Source organism: Miniopterus natalensis, chromosome 14 (genome assembly GCF_054644295.1).
Source record: "Miniopterus natalensis isolate mMinNat1 chromosome 14, mMinNat1.hap1, whole genome shotgun sequence".
NCBI classification, from domain to species: Eukaryota; Metazoa; Chordata; class Mammalia; order Chiroptera; family Miniopteridae; genus Miniopterus; species Miniopterus natalensis.
The window spans coordinates 32,292,898-32,315,498 of record NC_142094.1 but is presented as its reverse complement, the minus strand read 5'-3'; the positions used below and the strand labels follow the sequence as shown (position 1 = coordinate 32,315,498).

At 35.7% G+C, this 22,601-nt stretch overlaps 1 protein-coding gene across 1 annotated transcript in view; it reads right to left on the bottom strand.

The window, feature by feature from the left end:
- The window catches only part of PCDH15 (protocadherin related 15), a 900,353-nt gene that overhangs the window by 171,141 nt on the left and 706,611 nt on the right, over positions 1–22,601 (bottom strand). The window contains exon 20 of the mRNA XM_087824418.1: positions 15,226–15,358. Coding sequence (XP_087680544.1) covers positions 15,226–15,358 — 133 coding nt within the window. The remainder of the gene's footprint in view (positions 1–15,225; positions 15,359–22,601) is intronic.

Here is a 22,601-nt window from a genome sequence, read left to right as displayed (position 1 = left end):
TGTAATAATTAGGGAGGATTCATTATTTCTGAGTTAGCTAAACAAGGGGAAATGATGTTATCAGGGTCAGAGTTCTTAAATATATCCACTGCAAGTGTTAGTTCTAGTATAAATACCATATATCTCTATTTGCCAATATCTAAAGGGAGAAATAACACATAAAACAAATAATTGGTTAAATCAGCAGAAGCCAGGATTCTTGAGGTATTAAGATTTGATCCTGTGCGTGTATGTGTCCTAAAATACATTTGTAAAACCATTAAAATTTTTTTTCTATTTATGATTCTAGCCAGCCTTCTCTAAATGATGGACAGAAATTTATATGTGATATTGAATAGTGAATCTTTAAGTTAGAATTAGAAACTATATTGGCATGTCTTTTCTCATTTAAGTCTCATAGTAACCTGATAGGTGAGTGGGAAATGCACAATATTTCAATTATGGTACTTTTCTGAACTGTTCCGATTAGAATTCTTTACAATTTACTTAATTGGAAGATGCATCTTTTTATTTAGAGATGATAGTAACTGTTTGATTTTTAAAAAGCAGGGTGTAGTTTCTTTGTTGTTTTGTTTTGTATTTCCCATTATATATATATATTTTTCTAAAGTAAACTGTTTATTTTTAAAGATTTTTTTAAGTGAGAAAGCTCCTTTTATTTTATTTTATTTATTTATTTGTTTTATAAGTTATTTGATTAATCTCTCTCCACCCACCCTCCCCTCCCCACCTTGCCTCTGAGACCCCTCAGTCTGTTCCATGCTCCTATATGTCTCTGGATCCATTTTGTTCATCAGTTTATTTTGTTTATTACATTCCACATATGAATGAGATCATGTGGTGCTTGTCTTTCTCCGACTGGCTTACTTCGCTCACTATATAACTTAAGAATTACCCATCCTTAGTACAGAAACATTTCCCAGATTTTTATTTTATCAGCCAGGTCAAATCTGAGCCCTTCATTAGAGGTCTGAGGGAAGTACAGCAGCACTCATCTCCCCTGGGCGTGCCGAGTTCACAGGGAAGGCCCCGAGCCAGCCACCTGGGTCCCAACCCTGGCTGGACCATCTCCCCTCAGGCTAGGTACCTAACTGCAAAATGAAGGTAATAACAGGAACACCATTAGTCTTCGCTCATTAACCCAATAAATGTTTATTGAACTTCTATACTATGTTAAATGCTGCGGTTTCAAAAGTGAACAACAGAAAAAAATTCTTCCTTTGTGCAGCTTGTATTGTAATAGAAGGAGACAGAGAAAAAACAAAATAAAAGTTAAAGTTTATAGTTTCAGATCCAAATAAGAACTACTAAAATATAAAATGATTCAGAAAGACAGATAAAGAGGGCAGAATAAGGGTTTTCCCTTGTTTATAGGTTATCGGGAAAGCTACCAGGAAAATGTGAAAATGTGGTAAACATTTATAAAAGGTGAGAGAGCGAGTCAGGTGGGAAAGGGCTTTGCAGGCAGAGGGCATGGCGCTTGAAAAGGCCAAGAGGTGGAAACATGCCTAGTGAGTTGAGGAGCAGTAGCAACCAGCTCCTGTTTTATTTGGCCTCAGATAAACCACCTGAGGTCGTGACTGAATGAAGCTCACTATGAACAGCTAGCAGTGATGGAATTTAGTCATTGGTTTGCTGACACATTTAGCAACATGCTAAATTAAGACAAAGCTAGTTTTTCCTTTATTTTTGCTTGAAGGACAAAAGCTGTCTTTAAAGATCAAAGCAACTACTCTTTTGAGTCTGTTCCACTTAAATTAATCACTGCATCTAAATATAAGTCACCCATTTTTCAGAAGCACCGATAAGGACATAAAAGTATTAAGCAGTGTGCTTAGACACTGGTAAGTAGGGATTTTGCCAAAGAAAGAAATCTTCACTAACCTAATATTCTGGTCATGTTAGAGACAAATGCAGCCATCAAATACCATCAGGTAGAGTGCACTCTATGCACACAGAATGATTCTACATATTTCACAGGACATTAAGACAAAGTACCTGCCCTTAGGGATCTAACATAGATAAAAATCAATGGATTTAGATAATCTGTTATTTTCTCACTTAGGCAAACAAGTTCTGATTTATGTTATCAAACTACTTGAGAGCAAGTACTAAAGTTGTCAGTGCAGTACAAGAGTTTTCCAAAATGTGCCTGGGCACTCCTGGTGTTCAATTGTCAGCCCTTTAGCAAAATGTTGATGTTTAATAATATATTTTAATACGAATTAATGTATACTTTTAATGGCAGTAGTGTTGTTTTTGTCATTTATGATTCTGATACAAAATTTCCTTTTTGAAATCAGTTTATTTATGTAAAAATGTCAGTTTATTCAATTTTCTACAGTATGTAAAGTATTATGAAAAATAACATGTGAGTATAACATCTGAAACTTGGAAATGCTGCTAATCTAGAATGACACATGAGAATACCCTAAAACCTTAAATCCCGTCCATTTATTATGATTCACGTTGCCACTTCATTTTTTCTCCCTCTTTCCTATATAATTATTTAACCAACTCCATCTATATTCTCAGCTAGTGGCTTTAATTACTGTTTCACTTCGAAAATTGAAGCAATTTTCCAAAGCTTCCCTTAGCTTTCAGGACATATGCTTTCTTGGGTCCCCATTCCTGGTTCTCCTTATCTCCTTAGCACCTTAAAATTAATCTTTGATTGTCTTCTACATTCATTTCCTTAAGAACCCCATCAAATCTCAAAGTTTTAAAGAGTACTTAAATGCTCAAGACTTCAAGTGCATATTTGTAGTCCATATTTCCTCCCCAGTTCACACCAACTGTCTACTCGACAGCCTTTATTAGATGTCAAAAGACGTTTCAAATTTAATTTGTACAAAGTTGATTTACTTCTCTACATTCTTTTTATTGAGGTTCATGGAAATTCAATCCTTCCAGTAGCTCAGGCTGTTTTATGGGTCATTTTTAATGTCTATCGTTTTTCCCATATCCCATCATGAACAAATCCTTAGTTTCTACCTACAAAATATAGCAGGATTGCAACCACCTCTCACCATTTCCAGAATACCAATCTAGGCCTTGTTTTGGCTACTAAAATAGCACCCTAACTAATTTCCATAATTTCTCACAGCCTCCAGCACAGGCTATTCTCAAGAGAATCCATAATGATTCTTTTAAATTTTAAGCCTCTGTTACTGCTCTACTCAGTCTTCCCTTACTACCTCATTTCACTTAGAGAAGTTATCTCCACACCTCCCACATTACTGGATGATTTCCTCCTGTTTCTTTACCGCAGTCCCACTAGCATTTTTTGTTCTTCCTTAAATATACTAGGCAGGCCTGAACTTCAGGGCCATTGCACTTGCACCTGAGAGAGACTTCCCCAGATACCCACATGGCTCATCCTCTCACCTTCTTCAACTCTTTGCCAATGTCACCCCAGTGAACTCATCACTGAGCAAGCAAATTGCAATTCCCCATGCACTCTCTCCACTTTCCCCCCTGTATGTTTTCCACATAGAGTCCATCATCTTCCAAATTCTGGATAACTCACTGCTATATTATATATTATATGTCTTCTCCTCCTACTAGAATGCAAACTCCATGAGGCAGATGTGTTGTCCACTTTGCTACGGCTCTGTCTCAGTACTTACAGTTTGGGCCGTCCCCGCACTCCCTACAACTGAAAGGATAAGTTCATTGTAATGAAGGAAAAACAGCGAAGCACGTATGTCTTGTATTTTAATCAACTATATTTACAGTAAAAAAAATTGATTTGGTCTTCCTCTTACATACTCCATGTGTGTATCTCTCTGAATTCATTCTAATCTTAAGAGAGAAAAGAGTAAGGGGGTGTCTGTGTGTATGTGTGCATGTGAATGTGTGTGTGTGTTTGTGTCTGTATCTTAGTTTTATTCTTCATCTTAAGAATAAATGTCTTATTTCAAAACATATTTTGAAGGGGCATTAGCAAGCATTTCATTAAGGCCAACTAACATTTCAGTTATCTTTATATGTAAATACTAGATTTGCTTTTTGCATTAATAAATGTTACACATGAGTGAAAATTGCCGAAATGAGTGGTTAAAGCTAATGCGGATTATATGAATAAAGGATAAGAGCCAGAGAGTCCTTTGTCATTTGGAACGGTGCCCAAAGTTGATTCCACAAGAGTGTCAGTTCTATTTAATGATTCAGAATTTCTTATTGCCTGATACGAACTATAACATTAATTGAGTTCTGTCTGTAATATACTGTTAAGTTTGAACTTAAATATAATATACTGTCAAGCACATGAAAGGAAAGTATTATTTGTTAGTATATATGCTTGTGTGTAGTAATACTTGGTCTGAAACGCACTTTTCTAAGCAGTAGCAAGGTTGTGACAGAGAACACGAGCCCACTCTTTCCACTACCTATTGGTGATTCCCAGTTGTTACCAAAGATAATCTAATTATTATGGAAGGGATAGTTGGTTCTGGTCAGTTCATAACATTCAACACTTAGTAAAAAATTGAATAGATAAATCATTAACATTTTTAGAGTTAAATCTGTCTTTCTATAAGATGGCTCTTGCTCAATTTAAAATAAATTAAAGTGCATTTTTGTTTTGTTTTTCAGACCTATGAAGATCCAGTGACCTTGAAAGTCTACGCTTAAATTCTTGCACTTTAGTTCAACGGTTTCTCATGCCCTGCTTCAGGGTCAACATACTAGTCTATCTAATTAGTTTTCCCAGACATTGCCCATTAAAACCAGAGTTTCAAAATAATGGAGTCAGACAAACTGAACAAAGTAAGTATATAGCTAATGGCTTAAGAGTATTGAGAAGAAAAGACAAAAAAATCTACACTACCATTAAAAGATAGAATATAGACCTATGGACACAGACAATAGTGTGGTGAAGGCCTGGAGCTTAAAACAAAAACTTGTTTCTTCTTTTGTGGGAGTTAGACAAGTGTGAGTGCAAAAGATGACAAAATGAAGACTTTTTTCTTTATTTTCTTTTTAAAACCATTATGGGATTTTGTGAAGTCATGTAAAATAAGAAGTATTCAAAACTAGAACAAGAGACCCTGGATTCTTCAGTTTTCTTAAGTAATTATTTCAATGAAAATATTCTTTGTTTGATTTTTAATCTAAAATACATTGTATTTTTAGCTCCAAATCAATCAATCCTCGGTAGTTAAGTGTAGAGTCACCACAGGCACTTCCCAACAACAAGCGTATTCCTACTGTTTTCCCTAGACAAACAGCACCTATTGGCAGTTTTTTGAGTATACTTCAGTAACACAGTTTCTTTCTAGTTATCAAAAGCTCAGGGAAATAACAGCATTTGCAATAAACTCTAAGGTTTATTGCCAAGTTACTAAAGGTAATACTGGTTACTGCTATTAAAATACCAGGAGCTATCAAATAATTGCTCAAACATGTATTCCACATTCAAACCCATATTTCAAATTAGTCACTTCTTATTTAACTTTTAAGAAGAGCAGAATGATTTAATTTGGGTAAATAAAATTTAAAAATAAACAAGCAAACAAGAAACAACAAAAACTGTCTTTATCAAGCAGGTTTAGAAATTTTAAACTTTTCTTTGGGTCATACATAGTCTTCTAGCATGAAATAAATATATTTTTTTATTTTTTGCTATAGTTATAACTTTTATTTCAAAATCCTTTATAAGAAGGAGTCTGATGAAAGTAGGTCTCCACCATTTCCACAAAAATTGATTAAAAGAAACCAAGATATGTCAGTTGGCTATCATCCAGAAAACTAGAAAGAATTCTCCAGGCCTTTAAGAAAAGACATGACAGAAATCAGGAGAGTAAAGATTAGAAATGGCACTAAACAGGAAATGAAGGTCATTTTGAATTGTTTTTTGCCCTAATCTCCAAAATATGACTTTACTACTCATACAATCCCCCATAAAATTCCATGAAAGATAAAGGCCTTATAGTCTACCATATTGTTCTGGTGACTACATGCCACTAAACCAGGGTTTCTCAATTTTGGCACCACTAAATCTTGGCTGGGTAATTCTGCATTGCTCTATCTCTCCCCTCCCCCCATATATTAGCTTAGAAAAGCATATCAATAAATCCCTGGTAAAAGCACACAAGTCTTGGAACAACAAACCTTATCTGAAGAAAATGCTAAAATAATTTTTCTTGAAATATGTCTTTCCACTTCTAAATATATGAAGGCAGTTTATTTTAAAATAAATTATGTTTTTGTTTTTGTTAGAATATCTTGAGGTACTTATTACATTTCATCACTTCAGCATATTTTCATTCAGAAAACCCTCCATCCATCCATCCCCTTTAAATTCATCTTGAGGCTGCTTGACCCCAAGTCCTTACTTACAATTTAATCAAGAACAAGATGGTTTTTATCATCTCTATGTTCTCATTACAGAGGCTGTATGACAGTAAAGTCCACACAGAGATGATCAATAGGACAAGGGGGATCATGCCAGAGACTGATGACACTCTTTGAAACCTTAGTTCTAGCCTTTCCTGAGATCAGATCCAGCTGACATTCACTAGATCTTTATTGATCACATGGTATATCCCAGGCATTGTTCCTATTCCTTAAGATACAGTAGTGAATGAAGCAAAGTGTCTGTCATTGCACACCTAGTATAATATTTGGCACAGGGATAAGTAACATTACAAAAAGTAAATAAAAAGAGCGCCCATAGGGGGAAAGCAAACAAGGTAAAGCAGATATATACTGTGAGACATCACATTTTATTTTTTATACAGAAGGTGGTGAGGTGAGACCCTTTGGCTAAGGGAAGAGCAAAAAGAAACCCACAGGTGGGAAGATGTAAGTCACGCGAATGAATGTCTGGGAAAGGAGCATTTCAGGCAGTAGAAGCACAAGTGAAAGGGTCCCAGGGCAGAAACTGCTCCATGTGCAAAAACAGTGTCCCTTAGGGTCATGGGGTCGGAATAGAAACACTGAGATGGTAAGTAGCTGGACTGGTTTATGGAATGAAGGGCATTTTTGTTGTTGTTCCTGCTGTGTATTTTAATTTAGAGAGATCACAGAAGATTTTCATGCTGATGCGAATGATCACACAGAGCAAGAGAGCTCATGATGCAGAAAGGTGAAACGGCGAATCTGGAGCAATGCGCTGGAGAAGCCAGAGTGGACAGGACCTAGGATGGGTGCAAAGCACCCCCACTTAAAAGGTGCTGTGTTTTCACTGTGCAGTGGGCCTTGCAAACCATTAGAGATCCCGAGTGCCATTCAAAGCGTGGTCCATGGAACAGTGTCATTCTGCGAAGTGGTTATTATCAATCATAATGACATAAGAAATTGAGACTCAGATTCTCTAGAGTAAAATTTAGAGTAGTTCAGAAAACTTTAATTTGACAGAGTGATTTTATATCTGTAAAAAATGGGACTCTATTCTTTGTCTTTTGTATTTCATTTTTCTAGTAATTCATTTAAGTGTTTCCTTCATTACAGGGGCTTGAGAAGTAGATTTAGTATAAAAATAGAGGAAACGGTTTAGATATGAGCAAGGAGTGTGAACTTTTAATCACAGAATTAAAAACAAAATATATGAATAAAGGTGCAAGGAGGTTGGCAGATGTAGTGATGGAAGGCTGTAAATGTCTCCATCCCAGGGTTTGATGACCAAAGGGAGCAGGAGGTGCGACAAGAAAGCTATTCTCCTTGGCGGTGAATCTCTGCCTCTAGGCTGGGTACGAACCACAAATCCTTGTCTGTGTCCACCTGCCCAAGCAGCCGCAGCACCTCTGCTTTGTGCTCAGTACTATCAGAAGAGGCTCTTGCATCTTACTAATTTGTTTTAAGGTTCTTTATTATTTTCAAAGGAACTTGAGGATGTGGCTTTATTTCTGGCACCATACCAGGTTTTATAAGCTGCCAGTCCTCTCTGAGTGGAAAATAAGATTATTTTCACCCATTTCCTATGTGCCCTACTTCCTGTTAAAGTGTAAATCAGACAGAAGTGAAGTCTAACTCTATTAAAATATGCATTTGAGTTATAGCCTACAGCTGTTCTGGGGCAAAATTTCATATATATATATATATATAATCACATTTACTTCCTTCTTAAGGAAGGAAGGATCAAGGAAAAGATGATTTAGGAGATAACTGTCTTAAATGTATCAGACTAAGTAAGGACTCTCCTTTCCCTAACCTCCCTGACACTCCTCTGCTTTTATTCCTGTGAGCATATTGTAGTGTATGGAAGATTTACATGGGGCTACATTATCCATGGGGAAGAGGGGGGTACACATATGAATAGAAAATACATAAAACATATGTTTTCCTCACTTTGGACAGCTTTATATTCCTAGGGATGAAAAATCATCTCCAGATAATATGCATCCCTTAGTGTCAAGGGCACCAAAATTGTTTTTGGAAACTAGACATAACAGAACATCTGCTTTAAAGGAGAAAAATTTATACTACAAATTTGATTTAATTTTTGCAATAAGCAGATGTTTGGCATTGTGAGACATCTCTCTCAAATTATCTATCTATCTATGTATCTATCTATCATCTATCATCTATCTATCATCTATAATCTATCATCTATCTATCATCTATCATCTATCTATCATCTATCATCATCTATCATCTATCGTCTATCATCTACCTACCTACCTATCTATCTGTCTATCCATCCTTCATACAAAATAGAAATTATACTTTGGAGCCAGGTAACCTATCAGTGCTCGGTATATTTTATTTCCACTTTCTTATGCATACTCACAGTGATATTTTTCTTTCAATATCATGCTACCAATGAAAGAACCACCTGAAGCCTAGTGCAAGGAAGGATGAGAAAATGTATTTTCCTCTTCATAAACTGAGAATGAAAAGGAAAACAAATGGCTCCCATTTCTCACACTAATCAAAGTCAGGGTAACCTACTAAATAGAGTAAGTGACATATTATGAAATTAAAGGGGAAATTGTCATCTTTTTGTACAACCTGCAGTGTTAATCTATGCAGTAACACATTAAAGAACCAGAGTGCCTGAGGAAAAGCTTCTTTACCGGCAGAAGGGCAAATCTCCGAGAAACATATCCAAAGTGATCCCCTCAATATAAATGACACTGCAAATTCTACAGCATGGGGCAATCTGGACCTGCACCAGCTGCAAATTTTTCAGGAATCATAAAATCCTATTATCATCTTCATTCTATTTTACATGAAACATTGATGAAAGAAAGAAAGGAAAGAGGAAGGAAGGAAGGAAGGAAGGAAGGAAGGAAGGAAGGAAGGAAGGAAGGAAGGAAGGAAGGAAGGAAGGAAGGAAGGAAGGAAGGAAGGAAGGGAGGAAGGGACTCTCCAAACTTTTAGAACAGTTGAAAGATGTCAGAGAAACAAATTAGCAGCTAAGACAGGACCTGCTAATTTCATTCACACTGTTCTGGAAACAGATCAATTCTGTAGTGAGATCAAGGCAGCAGAAATTTTTCTTCACGACTAAAAATAATAATTCACTGAGGCATACAGTTTAAACTCTATAGCGTTTGAAACCATAAAAAATGAGAATCGATAAAGACAAAAATAAAATGCATGTTTGCAAGCTGACCAAAGCAGTCTTGTGCTTACACTCACGTAGTTTCATTAGTAATATTCATGATTTTTTTCTCAGGTAACCAGAGGTGGCAACGTTCAACTTTTTGGTCTGTTTCTCGGCATTTCCTCTTTTCTCCTGCTATTTGTGTCTGAGCTGCTTTATGTTCTCTTGCTGTTTGCAAGAGACTAGAAATAAAAATAACCACCATAAATTAATCACCTTCTTTTTCACTTCAGCCACTGAACTATGCAACTTACATAGTATCTCATTTACTCTCTGCTTCTCTATTCCAAATAAAAATCTCCCTCCTCTTTCCCCAAGCTCTTAAAATTCTGCTTTCTGGTATATACCAAAGGATAAGTTAGTCCCCATTTTTTATTTAACAAATACTTATTATAAATATAGTGACCCAAATATTTATATACACACATGGTATCTTGATTACTAATGTTGCTTTTGTTTTTAGCTAGCTAATGTAAGACCCATCTCATATAAAAAAGTATTTTGACACAGTTTATATAAAAATGATCCCTTCATTCAATTTAATATATTAAACTAATGCTAGGTCTTAGGGCTATAAAGATATGTTTTATATCTTTACTATTTTAGAGATGACTTTATTTAAACATAATGGATGATATTTTTGTGTGTTTTTTTTGTTTGTTTGCTCTTGAATGACACTCATGTTATGCTGCAGGGGTCAGCAAATTTTTTTCTATAAAAAATTAGTAAAAATTTAGGCTATTTATGGTAGCTGAATATTATTCTTTATTTCTTTTTTGTTATTTTATTTTATTTTTATTTGTTCATATCTTATTAGCAAACCTTTAAAAATGTAAAAACTATTCTTAGTTTACCAGCAATATGAATAGGCCATTTTGCCCATGGGCTATAGTTTGTCAACCTGTGCTATATTATAGCTATTCTTTACTTAAAAACAAACAAACAAAAAACCACAAACACACCAAAAAAAACACACTGACATTATTTAAAGTAAATTATTATTTCCACAAAAAATAAGTTCATATTTCAATGAAATAGAATGGTAGCAAGAATAGAGCATGAGGAGGAACCTTTCAAATCAAGAAACATTTGCCAGCACTTGTTTTTCCCCTAATCCCAAATGAACCCTAAAGGAACAGACTATGTGCAAGGAGGATCATACCTATACTCTATTCCCATTTGTGTGTTTGTTTCCATTTTGCAAAGCTTGGTTGAATTTTCTTTTGGGATGATCTCACCAGCAATAGTTGAATAGATCATTTGATTCAAAACTTGTTCATAACTAAGATTTGTTCTTCATAGTTAGGCATAATTCTACTGCTGATAACTGGATATTTTGACTATTTGCTGTAGTGTGAAAAAAATCTAAGTGTTCTATACCGAATAAGCCATGTTAGAAACAATGTCTAGGTCTCAAGAATAATGCACTTTATTTTAATGCAGAAAAGTATAACAATTAGGAGTCTAGGAATGAAGTGAGGCAGGGCCAGAGTTGATTGTTTTAAATGCTAAACAATAGAGAACTGCACTTCCATAAAAATCTCCTAAATATTTCTTTCTTTTGTGCTTTCATTGTAAGTACACATATTTGGACCTGAATTATTCTACACTTAGTTTGAAAAAATAGGTATATTAAATATATTAAAATAAATTATATATATATTGGCAGTCTCTTTCTAGGAAAAATAAGACATGCCTTGCTGCCCTACTAACATCAGATTTTGCCATGTGACTTGTGGAAACATTTGTCTTGATGGAGATTATATGACCCATTAATTCAGGGGTAGCCATGTGTTGCTTTGGCCAATTGGGGGGAAAATGTGGGTAGGAATATGCATTGTTTCTGGGTAACAGCGATGAACTAGGTTTTATTTTGTTTTGTTTTGGTTTGTTGCTCACAGAATACATTGTCCTCAGTCAAGGGATCAGCACAGTTCTAGATAGAGGCTGTTTCATCAGCCTGGGCTGTGGAGCTAAGAGTACCAACTTGTGATGGGTGTTGAATGTGAAACTGGACAACAAAAACCTAGCTATCCTAACTAATTTACAATTTGGCACTTAAGAGCGCAGTGTGCCATAACAAACAACCCCAAAATAAGTAGCACTGGCTTGGAGAGCATAAAGGGTGGTGAGGAAATGGTTATGGAATGCCGTAAGGATGGAAAACCATGACAGGCAGGGATGAACCATTTAGCCAACCTGTTGTGTGCAATGATTTAAAAGAGAAACAATGTGCCAAAAGAACTCCTAGGTCTTTGACATCAGACGTAGCTATGTGATTACTGTGGGTTTCCTGTGAAGGGAGCATATATCCCTACTCTGATCAACCCAGGAGCAGTCTTGTGACTTGGTTTGGTGGTTGAAATGTAAGCTGAAGGGTCCTGTGTCACTTCTGGAGGAGCAGTGAGAGCCAGTTTATGGTTTATTATGCCTTGCTTTTCGCTCTGTCAGAAGAGCAACACTGTCCCAGAAGAGGCTGCTCCATCATTCTGAAGTGGAGTGAAAATGAAGAAAAGGGCTGGAACTGAGCCTCGATGGACATAGTGTAAGAAGTAAATCTTTCAGTTATAAATAATTGCATTCTGAATTTAGGTGTGTCTGCAAATATAACCTAGCTATATTTACCAATACAATAAGTAAGTAATTTAAACAGCGCCTGACTCATCATGTGCCACTTGTGTTAAATATTATTATTATATGAGGATGTTGGCGATCAAACAACATTTCACGTGTCAGAAAGGAGGATTATGCTAATGCTGTGGGGGTGGGTCAAACATCAGTGGGAATATGAGTTATATATAAAGGTAATTAGGAAGAAAATGATCTTGTGAGGACAAAATAAAGCTGAAACATTATATTTGGGTAAAACTCACAGTCCTATTTAGTAGCATTGGCTCATCTTTAGATTGATGAAAGTAGATCACAATTTCAGAGGGACAAAGAGGGAAAAAGCTGTTGGACTTAACTCATGTTAATAATTCAATACTTGGGGAAACTGACTGTATATCCATTGGTGTGTTGGTAAAAGTTTAACCACCGGCCCTGGAGTGGAGGATGCTGATTTGTTGCGTTGGTCCATTTCTGTGACATAAAGGCAGCCACCACGGCTGATTTCAAGCTAACAATGAGACATAAGAGTTGGGGAGAGATGCACACGACTGGCTCTCATGATCCCAGCGCACAGTCTGGCTCCAGCACAGCATTCTAACAGGTTTCACTGGCAGGTCAGAAAGATAAAGAAGTGCTGGCAGAAAAAAATCTCACCTAATACCCTAATCAGCATAAGAAATATGAAGAAGAGCTCTGGTCAAAACTCTCCTCTACTGAACACTAACAATACAGCAGCCAGGCAAAACAGCCCACTACACCGAGGAAAAATACAGCCTCCAAAACAACTTTTAGATAAAATGCAAAGAAAATTCTTAAAAGGGGAAGGGGAGAAACATGGATTGTTGTCTAGAAAGAAACCACTGATTTTAGCCAAAACTGATTATTTTGAAGTCAATATGCTCTTATCTTCCTCACAAAAAATTCACCGAAAGTTCTGTTTTTCTAAATTGAGCAGTGACTCAGCAGGGGGTAGTACTATGTGTGGGGACGTGACTAGGAGGACCTCTACTGCACTCTGTGATTAGAAGTCTTTGGAAGAGTAATTTGATGGAAGCTTTTTGAGTTTAAGGTCACTGGTTTAAATTTAATCTCAGTTGATCATGAGCCAAAGTGGATGGCTGGTGGCCTATGAAAAATGCCTTGATGGTGTCACCTTAGTTCTTTCTAATAGAGAATGCCACTGCAGTTGGCATCCTTTCTTTCGCTTCTACCAGAAGCACAAAGGGTGAATAGAAATGTCACTGCAACCATTTTCCCAGCTTTTGTACTAGAGAAATTTGAGATATGAAAAAGGCCAATTCCTTTCATCTTTAACTCTCAAGTAGAATTATTCCCCTATAATGTGATTCCAAAATCTCTCTGAATGTACTGAAATGGAACCTGAGCCATCTCACAAGTAAAACTATGTCTTACCTTACGGAAAGTTAAATTACATATAGGCGCATTCTTAAGGAATATTTAAATATAAAACATTTAAAAGTTCTTGGCCTGATTCTAAAAACCCCAATAGTTATTATTCTTTACTTTGTGTTTAAATAATTAAGTCCTCATATATTTAAATAAAATAATTTCATTAAATACACTTGTCTTTATATTTGGTTTTTCATATTTTATCATTTTAATGATTTAACTAGCTGCTTTCCCCTTCTTAAAAGAAACTGCAGTGCTTTTCCTTCTACTTTGTCCATTAAAATACCCCAAATGTCCTTATTACTACTACTAATTATATATATATAATTTTATATAATTTTGTTTCCCATGTGTTTTAATAGCAAATGAATAACAAAAGCTAAATCTCACTAGATACCTGGAGAAAAGAGACAAAATAGATACTAGAACAGAGGCACAGAAAAGTATTTGGTAATGCCAATCAAATTCTTAGCAGCCTCAAATAATAAGTGGGATATAAAGGAATGAGTTTTATTTTGGAAATGGCGAGAATTCAACCAACTGTTCTTAGGCTTCATTTACTTTCTATGGGGTTCACTTTCCACATCTGGATGATGAGGTTGCTGTGTTTCATTATTTTTACATCCTTTCCAATACAAACATCCTATAGAATCTTCGCTTTTACATTATCATGGTTTGAGTGAAACGATGTCAGTATTCAAATGACATTTGAGAAAGATGTAGCTATGCCTTATGTCAACTTATGTGATTGTAAACATCGATACAGTACTGGGATTTTCCTAAATCATCCCATTGAAAGCTCTCCTACCTTCAAGGTCAGCTTCCTGAATTTTCACATCAACTACTCCTGTCATTCCCACGTGACAGCCGAGGAAGATAAATTCTGTGTTCTCTGAGTAAAGTAGTATGTCATGCCATGGCCGTTACGATTTTTACAGCAAGTGACAGCTACCCACACCATACGTAGTCCAACTTGAAACTGTCGATTTAGTTGAAGATACAGCTTTCTCTGGCCAAATGTGCTTTAGTCGGGCAAATATAAATAGTGAAAACCAAGCTATCATCCTGCAAGTAATCCATATGCCCATGAATCTGAAGCTCCAAATGAAAATATCAGCTAAACCTACCCCCTTCATCTAAACGAATAAACCGAGGCCTAGCAATTATAAGATTTGCCCGTGGCCATACAATGAAGTCGGCCTGAGAATTAGAATGTCTGCTATCAGCCTGTGTATCTAAAGTTATTTTCTCTGTATAACACTGAGGCAAAAATAAATCCTGCTAGGGCAAAGGAAGCCAGGACAGAAAATAATAGTCAGCTGCAGACTCTGGATGCAAAGTACAAAATATTCAAGTGCATGTTTCCACTCCCTTCATTTTCTCTTGTAATGATTGCAGCTAATCCCTGCCAGCTCACATTAGTTCTTCAATTGTGGCAATCAATAGAATAGATTAGCTGTGGAAACCCTCCATCCATATTACCCCTGCCTTCCTTTCCAGATGGAATTTTTATTCACTAGAGTGTATGTGAGCGCCCCCCCCCCCCCCGCCTGCCCTCTGGGCACAAATATAAGCCCATTAGTCTTCAAGGTTGTCTCTATAGAATACACACACACACACACACACACACACACACACACTGAGGAGCATACCTGTAGATTTAATAAAACAGCACCAATCCTCATGGCTTCACTGACTTCAAGGCTGTACATCAGCTGTGGGAAGCGGGGAGGGCTCTGATTGTTTGGAGGGAGCACTTCAATGTACACGGTGCAGATGGAGTGCCTGCAGAGAGAGAGAAGCCAGCAAGATGGTAAAAATCAACATTTCTAATGACAGACGACATGCGGCATTCTGTTGTTGGGCTTCCAGGAGAGGAAATGTTGAGTTATTTTAGAAAATAATAAATATAATTCAGAACCCAAGGACAGGAAAATAAAAGCTATTGCTAAAATATAAAGTTTTTATGAAAGTATCTTATTAAGAGAAAAGGAAATGCCTCAGGTACTGATTTTTCCTACTTATATTAATAGTGTGAATTAAAAAGAAGTAGTTGCCTAAATGAGGCTAATAAATGAACTTGCCTTAACCTCTGATTTTGTTTTGTAATGCCTCTTTAATAACAAAAAGCATTCTGTAAATAACCTGCTAATATGAGCTGTCCTTGGGGCTCTCTTCCTATTAAACCAGCACAAGAAGTATTGATTAAAATAACACACAAAACAAAACACGGGCTGTGTTTTATTAGTTCTGTTACTGACATCAATGGCTTAATGTAAGTGCATGTCAAGAGTCAGGATCATACAGCAATCATTGTGGAAAATAGATGCAAACAAAAATAATGTGCTTTTAATCTCCTTTAATGAGTAACAATATGAAAAGGTAGAAATCAGATTTCATTAAAAGCTCCCATTGATAGGGAATTTTTTAAAGGATAAGAAAATAATTATTAGAAGAACAAAAAATTTAAATTGGCATATTCAATACTTTTAACAATCCTGAAGTTCTTTACACAACAAGAATTAAAGAAGCAACATGTTCAAGGTTTGTACAGATGAAACAATGGCTAAAATTCATTAATAATGAGACCTGGCAATTTACAAAGTTAGCCTTCTATCTTGAAGAATACCGTTACTGACTGAGTTGGATGCTTTAACTTTATTTCAACAAAATTATGACTTTTATTCAAAACACATATATTATAATTTCTATTTGGGGGTTAGAATTTTCTTAAATTAGCTCAAAGTTCTTTTTATTAACTGCTTCAAATAAAAGACATGGTCACCAAAAATATTTTTCTGAGATTATTATAATAAAATAATCTACTTTTTAAAAAGCTGGTAAGATTAATACAGATCATAGGCACTAAATATGGTGCTTTTTTTATCGCCTGTAATATGCCTGAGTCCAAATTGTTTCTAAACATGTCTTTAGTAGACTAGATACATATAGAACATTAAACACTTTTGAAAAGCTGCAGTGACTTTAAAAAGTCTTATGCTTATTGCAGCATAGTTCCAAAGTAATCACATTTTAAATTAAAATCTTTTGAATTTTTATAATCAGTTAAAATACCTGTGTTATTCCTTGCCTCTGATTTTATCACTTTATTATTAAACGTTGCCAATAGAATTAATCAAATTCTAATTTCTTTTCATTTCAAAATATTGTTAACAACCAAGCCCTTAAAATGAGAATAATAATATCTAAGGTTAGCATAAGGATTAAATAAGATTACATATTGATACTTGTGTGTGCACTTGTGTGTATGCAATACATGTAAAAACATATTTATCTGTTACTATTGATAGTTTTTAAAAAAATATATTACAATTGATTTCAGAGAGAGGAAGGGAGAGGGGGAGAGAGAGATAGAAACATCAATACTGAGAGAGTCATTGATCAGCTGCCTCCTGCATGGTCCCTACTGGGGATCGAGCCTGCAACCCGGGCCTGTGCCCTGACCGGGAATCGAACCGTGACCTCCTGGGTCATAGGCCGATGCTCAACCGCTGAGCCATGTAGGTTGGGCACTATTGATAATTTTTCAAAACAAGCTTTCAAACTCTATTCTAAGGAATGGGGTACATAAGCTTTCACTTACCTAAGGCATCATATCTCTTATCATACTTTAGGCATTTTAATTGCATCCTTTCACCTTTCTAAGCTAAATACCTCACGCTTCCCCAGAGTAGAACATGATGGGTTTTAGGGTTTGGACATACTGAATAAGAATCTGTTGGTGTGGGACATAAGAATCTACATTTTCCATAGATATTCAAGGCTTTACAGACACACAGTCAGATTTGAAGACCACTGACCCAGAAGCTTTTGGCAATTAAAACTTGCAGGCTCAGCTGCCTTTTAAATGAGTAGCCCAAGGGATCTTTCTACAAACTGACCCTGAGCTCTCCTCAAAAAACCTATAGGTGAGAGATTCTCTCACTGATTAACATTTTATTTTCACCTAGAACACACTTGTACTCCAAATTCAAAGCAAAAAGTTAGATCCTTCCTGCTTTTGACAATCTTTAAAGTTTCACCTTACTGGTCTGGAATACTTTATAAAAACCTTCACCAGAATATGAGTTTCTTTCCACTTGTGAAAGTATCTCTTACACTAAACTTCCTATACTCTGTGTATTTCCTTATTTTCCCCCTTTGACTATTTCCCGTTGGGGGGCTGAACTGTTTAGATCCATAACAGTACAAGGACCTCTAACTCAGATGAGGCATGTGTACTTGCCCCAGAGAAGGAACTTAATAACGCAAAATAAAAAGGACCTTAGACACCAAAGCAGGACACAGAGAACCACTGTGGTCCACTTTGACCACCTCCTTCATCAGCCTTTCTTCCTTTGCTTCCACTCCTCCTTCCCACAAGAACTCAAATGGTAGAAGCACTAATTATGCATCTACCCCCTTAGACTGGGACCTTAGAGTTAACTGAGAAAGATAATATTTCAAAATCTTGCATTTTTCAAGATCTTACATCTTTCATCTTAGAAATCCCAGCACTTCCCTACAATGTGTTTGAATAAGCACCAACCTGTTTGAGGGCTATTGCTTTTTAAAATGCTACCTCTTTTTTATCCCTGATGTCAGCACAGTGTCAGAGTTAGCTTTGTTAAAACCAAATACCAACAGGATTAACAATGAAATGGTATCAATGATGCTGTAATATACATAGTAACTCAACGGCATCAGCTAAATACATAATAAAACGGGACAGTCACTAGAAATATAACATTTTATGTGAACATTTATGTGTACTTTTTATAGCTAGTGTTAAATGCATAAAACTGAGCATCTGTATAATACAAATTTTATTTTTATGATGTAGCCAATATAACATCAATAAATATCTACTTCTACAAATGAAAATTGTACAGCTTTTCTTTCTTATTTGGTAATGAAGGTCAAAATAGGACAGGTGATTTATTTTCTCAGATAATCTTATGATTTTGAAAGGCCCTTGAAACCCACTAATTTAACATGCTCACTTTACAAAAGATGACTAGAAAATAAAAAAATATTAAGGGACTGAATCAAGGTTATAAAGTTAATTAGCAACAGCAGATAAACTGAAAGGCAAGGCTTCTGAATTCAAAATCTGCCTGTGCTTTCTGCACACGTTTCTTAAGAACAAATCTGGGGAGTCATTTGGAGAATTTTTACTTATCTGATGAGTGTTTCTGTGTGTGAGTACAGAACATCTTCAGTTTGTAATGACAGATGTTATTGTGCTGGAATTTTCATGAATTATTTCAAGGGTTGCTAATTATTTAGATCATAATGAAAATTCCTCCATAGCACTATTCTTTCTAAGACCAAATAAACTATGAAGAAAGAGGGAGTTGGGGAGGTAGACTTAAGATGCAAATGGTATAATTTAAACTGATAAAAAGTCCATTTTTTTGATATGACAATAATACTCAGCAGTAATGAGATGCATGTAGAGGACTGTAAAATCTACATTGTAATTTTCTATTATATGTGTCAACATATCCTACAAGGTATTTAGTTGTAACTCTACATTTCTACTTTGCTTCTAAAATATAAACAAGAGTTTATAGTGTTTTCTCTAGTAGAGAGAAACACTTTTTCTCCCAGCAATATTGTGTTAGAAAAGCTTTATTTTCAGTTCAATGTTCACAGGTTCTATTTTACTATTTTGGAAGTACATAGTGGAATCTATAGGAAGCAAAGATTTCAGATTTAAAATAAACATAGGTCAGAGACTTCTCAGGGGAAGTTACAGAGGAAGTTTTAAGATGCTAGATGTACTTAGGTATAAAAACCACAGGGCCTTACAGATGGGGAAGTGTGCAAACTTACAGAGCAATAAATAAGAGAACTATAAGATTTGTATGACTAAAAAAAAAAAAAAAAGATATAAATACAGCAAAGAGAGGTGGGCAAGAGACAGACCATTTAGGGACTCATGCACCATACTTATTGATTTACACTTCATCTTGACAACAGTGGAGACGGGCTGATAGGTTGAAGCAGGTTAATAATCTGCTCAGATGTGCCAAGTCATGCATAATCCCAGCAACACACCGTATTTTGTCATGTCTCTGTGTCTTTGCTTCTAGTATTCCCTCTGCTTGGCTATACCATTACTGTTCCTCTCCAAGTTATCTTGCACTTGGAATTACCTACTATTGCATGTCCAGATTTACCTGTGCCTCCATATGAATGCTACAAGGGCAGAAAGCTAAGCTTATATTTCCAGTGCCTCCCCAAGAGGCCAGGGATTACGGGAACTCATAAATGTTTGCTTAAAGGAATACCACCTTCAATTGCTATTAATGTTAACTGTATCATGTGAAGTTATTTTAAAGAATAAATATTCACAATAGAAAAATAATTTTATTTGCAAATGGGCAATTTAATCTTGTGTTAATCAGATACAGCCTTAGACTCCATGGAAAAAAAAAAGAGACTAAAAAAATTATGTCATGCCATGCACAATTGTTTTATAATAATTTTATGATCAGATATTTGGAAGGGGGACAGAGACTGTCTTGTCTCTATGTCTTCATAAATACCTAATAATACTTTTTTTCATATTAAGATTAAAAACATATTTATGCAATTTAAATCAAGTGCGTAAGTAGAAGAAGACCTACATACACCAAAAATGCTATATCCTAATATTTAATTATTTTTTAATATTTTGGTTTTTATCTGTCCTCTTATGCTTATCAAAGACTTAAATTAAAACAACAAAACCCAAAGCAAAAACACTATAGACTATTGTTTTACTCTCGTAATATTTAGCTAGTTTACTCAATCAGAATAGCAAAAAAAAAAAATTCATATCAACTTATTTTGAGAGTCAATGTTATTTAAACTTATGAATGAAGGTGACCAATCTAAAAGGATTGAGGTAAATGATTGTATTTTTATTTTTTTAATATATCTTTATTGATTTTAGAGGGAGGAAAGGAGAGGGAGAGAGAGAGATAGAAACATCAATGATGAGTCATTGATTGGCTGCCTCCTGCACACCCTCGACTGGGGATCAAGCCCGCAACCCGGGCATGTGCCCTGACCGGGAATCGAACCCTGATCGCCTGGATCCTAGGTCGACGCTCAACCGCTGAGCCACACCCGGCCGGGCTGTATTTGTTTTTTATGCTATTATTTAATTGGGTTTACATGTCACTGTTGCTGGCTGGGTCAATATGTAAGTTATATCATATTTTATACTTTTATGTTCATAATTTTCCAATAGCACCTTCCTTCCATATGGAAATACAGAAAGCAAAGCCCCACTCTTCAGCTCTTTCATCAGCTCAATTTGAAGGATTAATTTTCCTCCAGAAAATAGCAAATGACATTATGCTATAGGGAACTTGACATTATCTCAGCAGGCAGAGTGGAGGTATATTTTCTGCAGGGCCCACTTGCTGTTTGACCAAACTATTAGGTGATCTTTTAGTGCCCAAATCATTGTCTATAAAGAAAACAATGAGGCTAGGTCAACCTAATGCCTAATGTCACCAAAAAGACCTGTAAATTCAGATTCTAAAGATGGCACTTTGTTTCCTGTGGTGAAATACAATTTTATGCAAATAAAAACCTATTACAGTCCACCTTGAACAATTCATGTTTAAACTGTGTGAGTCCATTTGTATGCTTTTTTTTCAATTGACCACAGTTAAAACTGACCCACACAGTTCATACCTGAGTTGATTCAGGGTCACCTCCGTAGTTGGGAAGCCACGTATGAAGAGAGCAGACTGTAGTTATACGTAGATTTTCCACTGTGCGGGAGGTCAGCTCCCCAAAACCCCAGGTTGTTAAAGAGTCAACTGTATTGTACTGATTGTTGTAGGCAACAGCTTATTTAGGCAAATCAGTGATATGACTTGCAAATAGGAACTGAGTAGGAGTGGATTATAAAATCTCATTCATTAAATAATGAAGTGGTTAAAAACACATTCATCATAATATGTAAGCACATATAGATTATACCAGATCTATTTAGTCTACCATTATCTTCAAAGAAAAAAAGTTACAAAATAAATTAATGATTATTAAAGGGCTTTAATAAAAGTTTAAATGATAAAAACATCAGATGCCTTTGTTCTTATAACCAGCATTATTAGTACTGCTATTAAGGAATTGTAATATTTTTTTTCTCCAGAATAATTATTACACAAGGTTACAAATACGGAACAGACCGGAGGAGAAGTTTTAGAATCTGTCTTGAGTTCAAGTTACGATTCCAGTACTTGTTTACTGGGTGGGTGGCAGGGTGGGCAGGGGGACATTTAGCCAAGCCAATTGTTCTCTTTCATACTCAAAGTTTTGGTCCACAATAATAGATACAGTTATGCAGGAGTCATAATTTTGTTAAGATTAGAATTTTGTATATAAAGTAGCTTGCATGGTTTCTGCCCCTAGCGCATGGTAATTAAATAGCATCAATCATGTTGAATTCCTCTTCAGAATTGCTCAGCATGAATGAAGCTATTATTTAAAATTCATTCAAACTTTGACTCTTATCTTAGATTCTGTAATTACTCACTACATAAAACTATTCAATATGCTTCTTCACAAGAAACAGCCCTTGACTATTTTCTCACCTTCAGGCATATACATCCATTTGCCATTTGGATATATGAACTGTGGACAAGTCCAACTAAATGTGTTCAAAACAGAACTCATCCCCTTCACCCAAGCCCGGTACACGATTTAACATCACCACCACCCAGTCATCTAGAAAAAACCTGAGAATGTTTTTCTTCTTTTGGAAATTCCATTTCCCCATTAATAAATACTACTACAAAATAAACTGTGTTTCATGTACTCACAACTGTAATCCTACGTCAGACACACCTAGTATTGAGTGGGGAAAATGGCAGAACTTCCTGAAAAAGTCTTGCTGGATCAATACCTCCTACTGTACAGTAGGATAAATCCCAAATACAACAAAGATTTAAACATGCAGTATGAATAACAATAATAATAAAAACACTAGAAGAAAACATAGCATAATTGTAAGCTGGGCTTA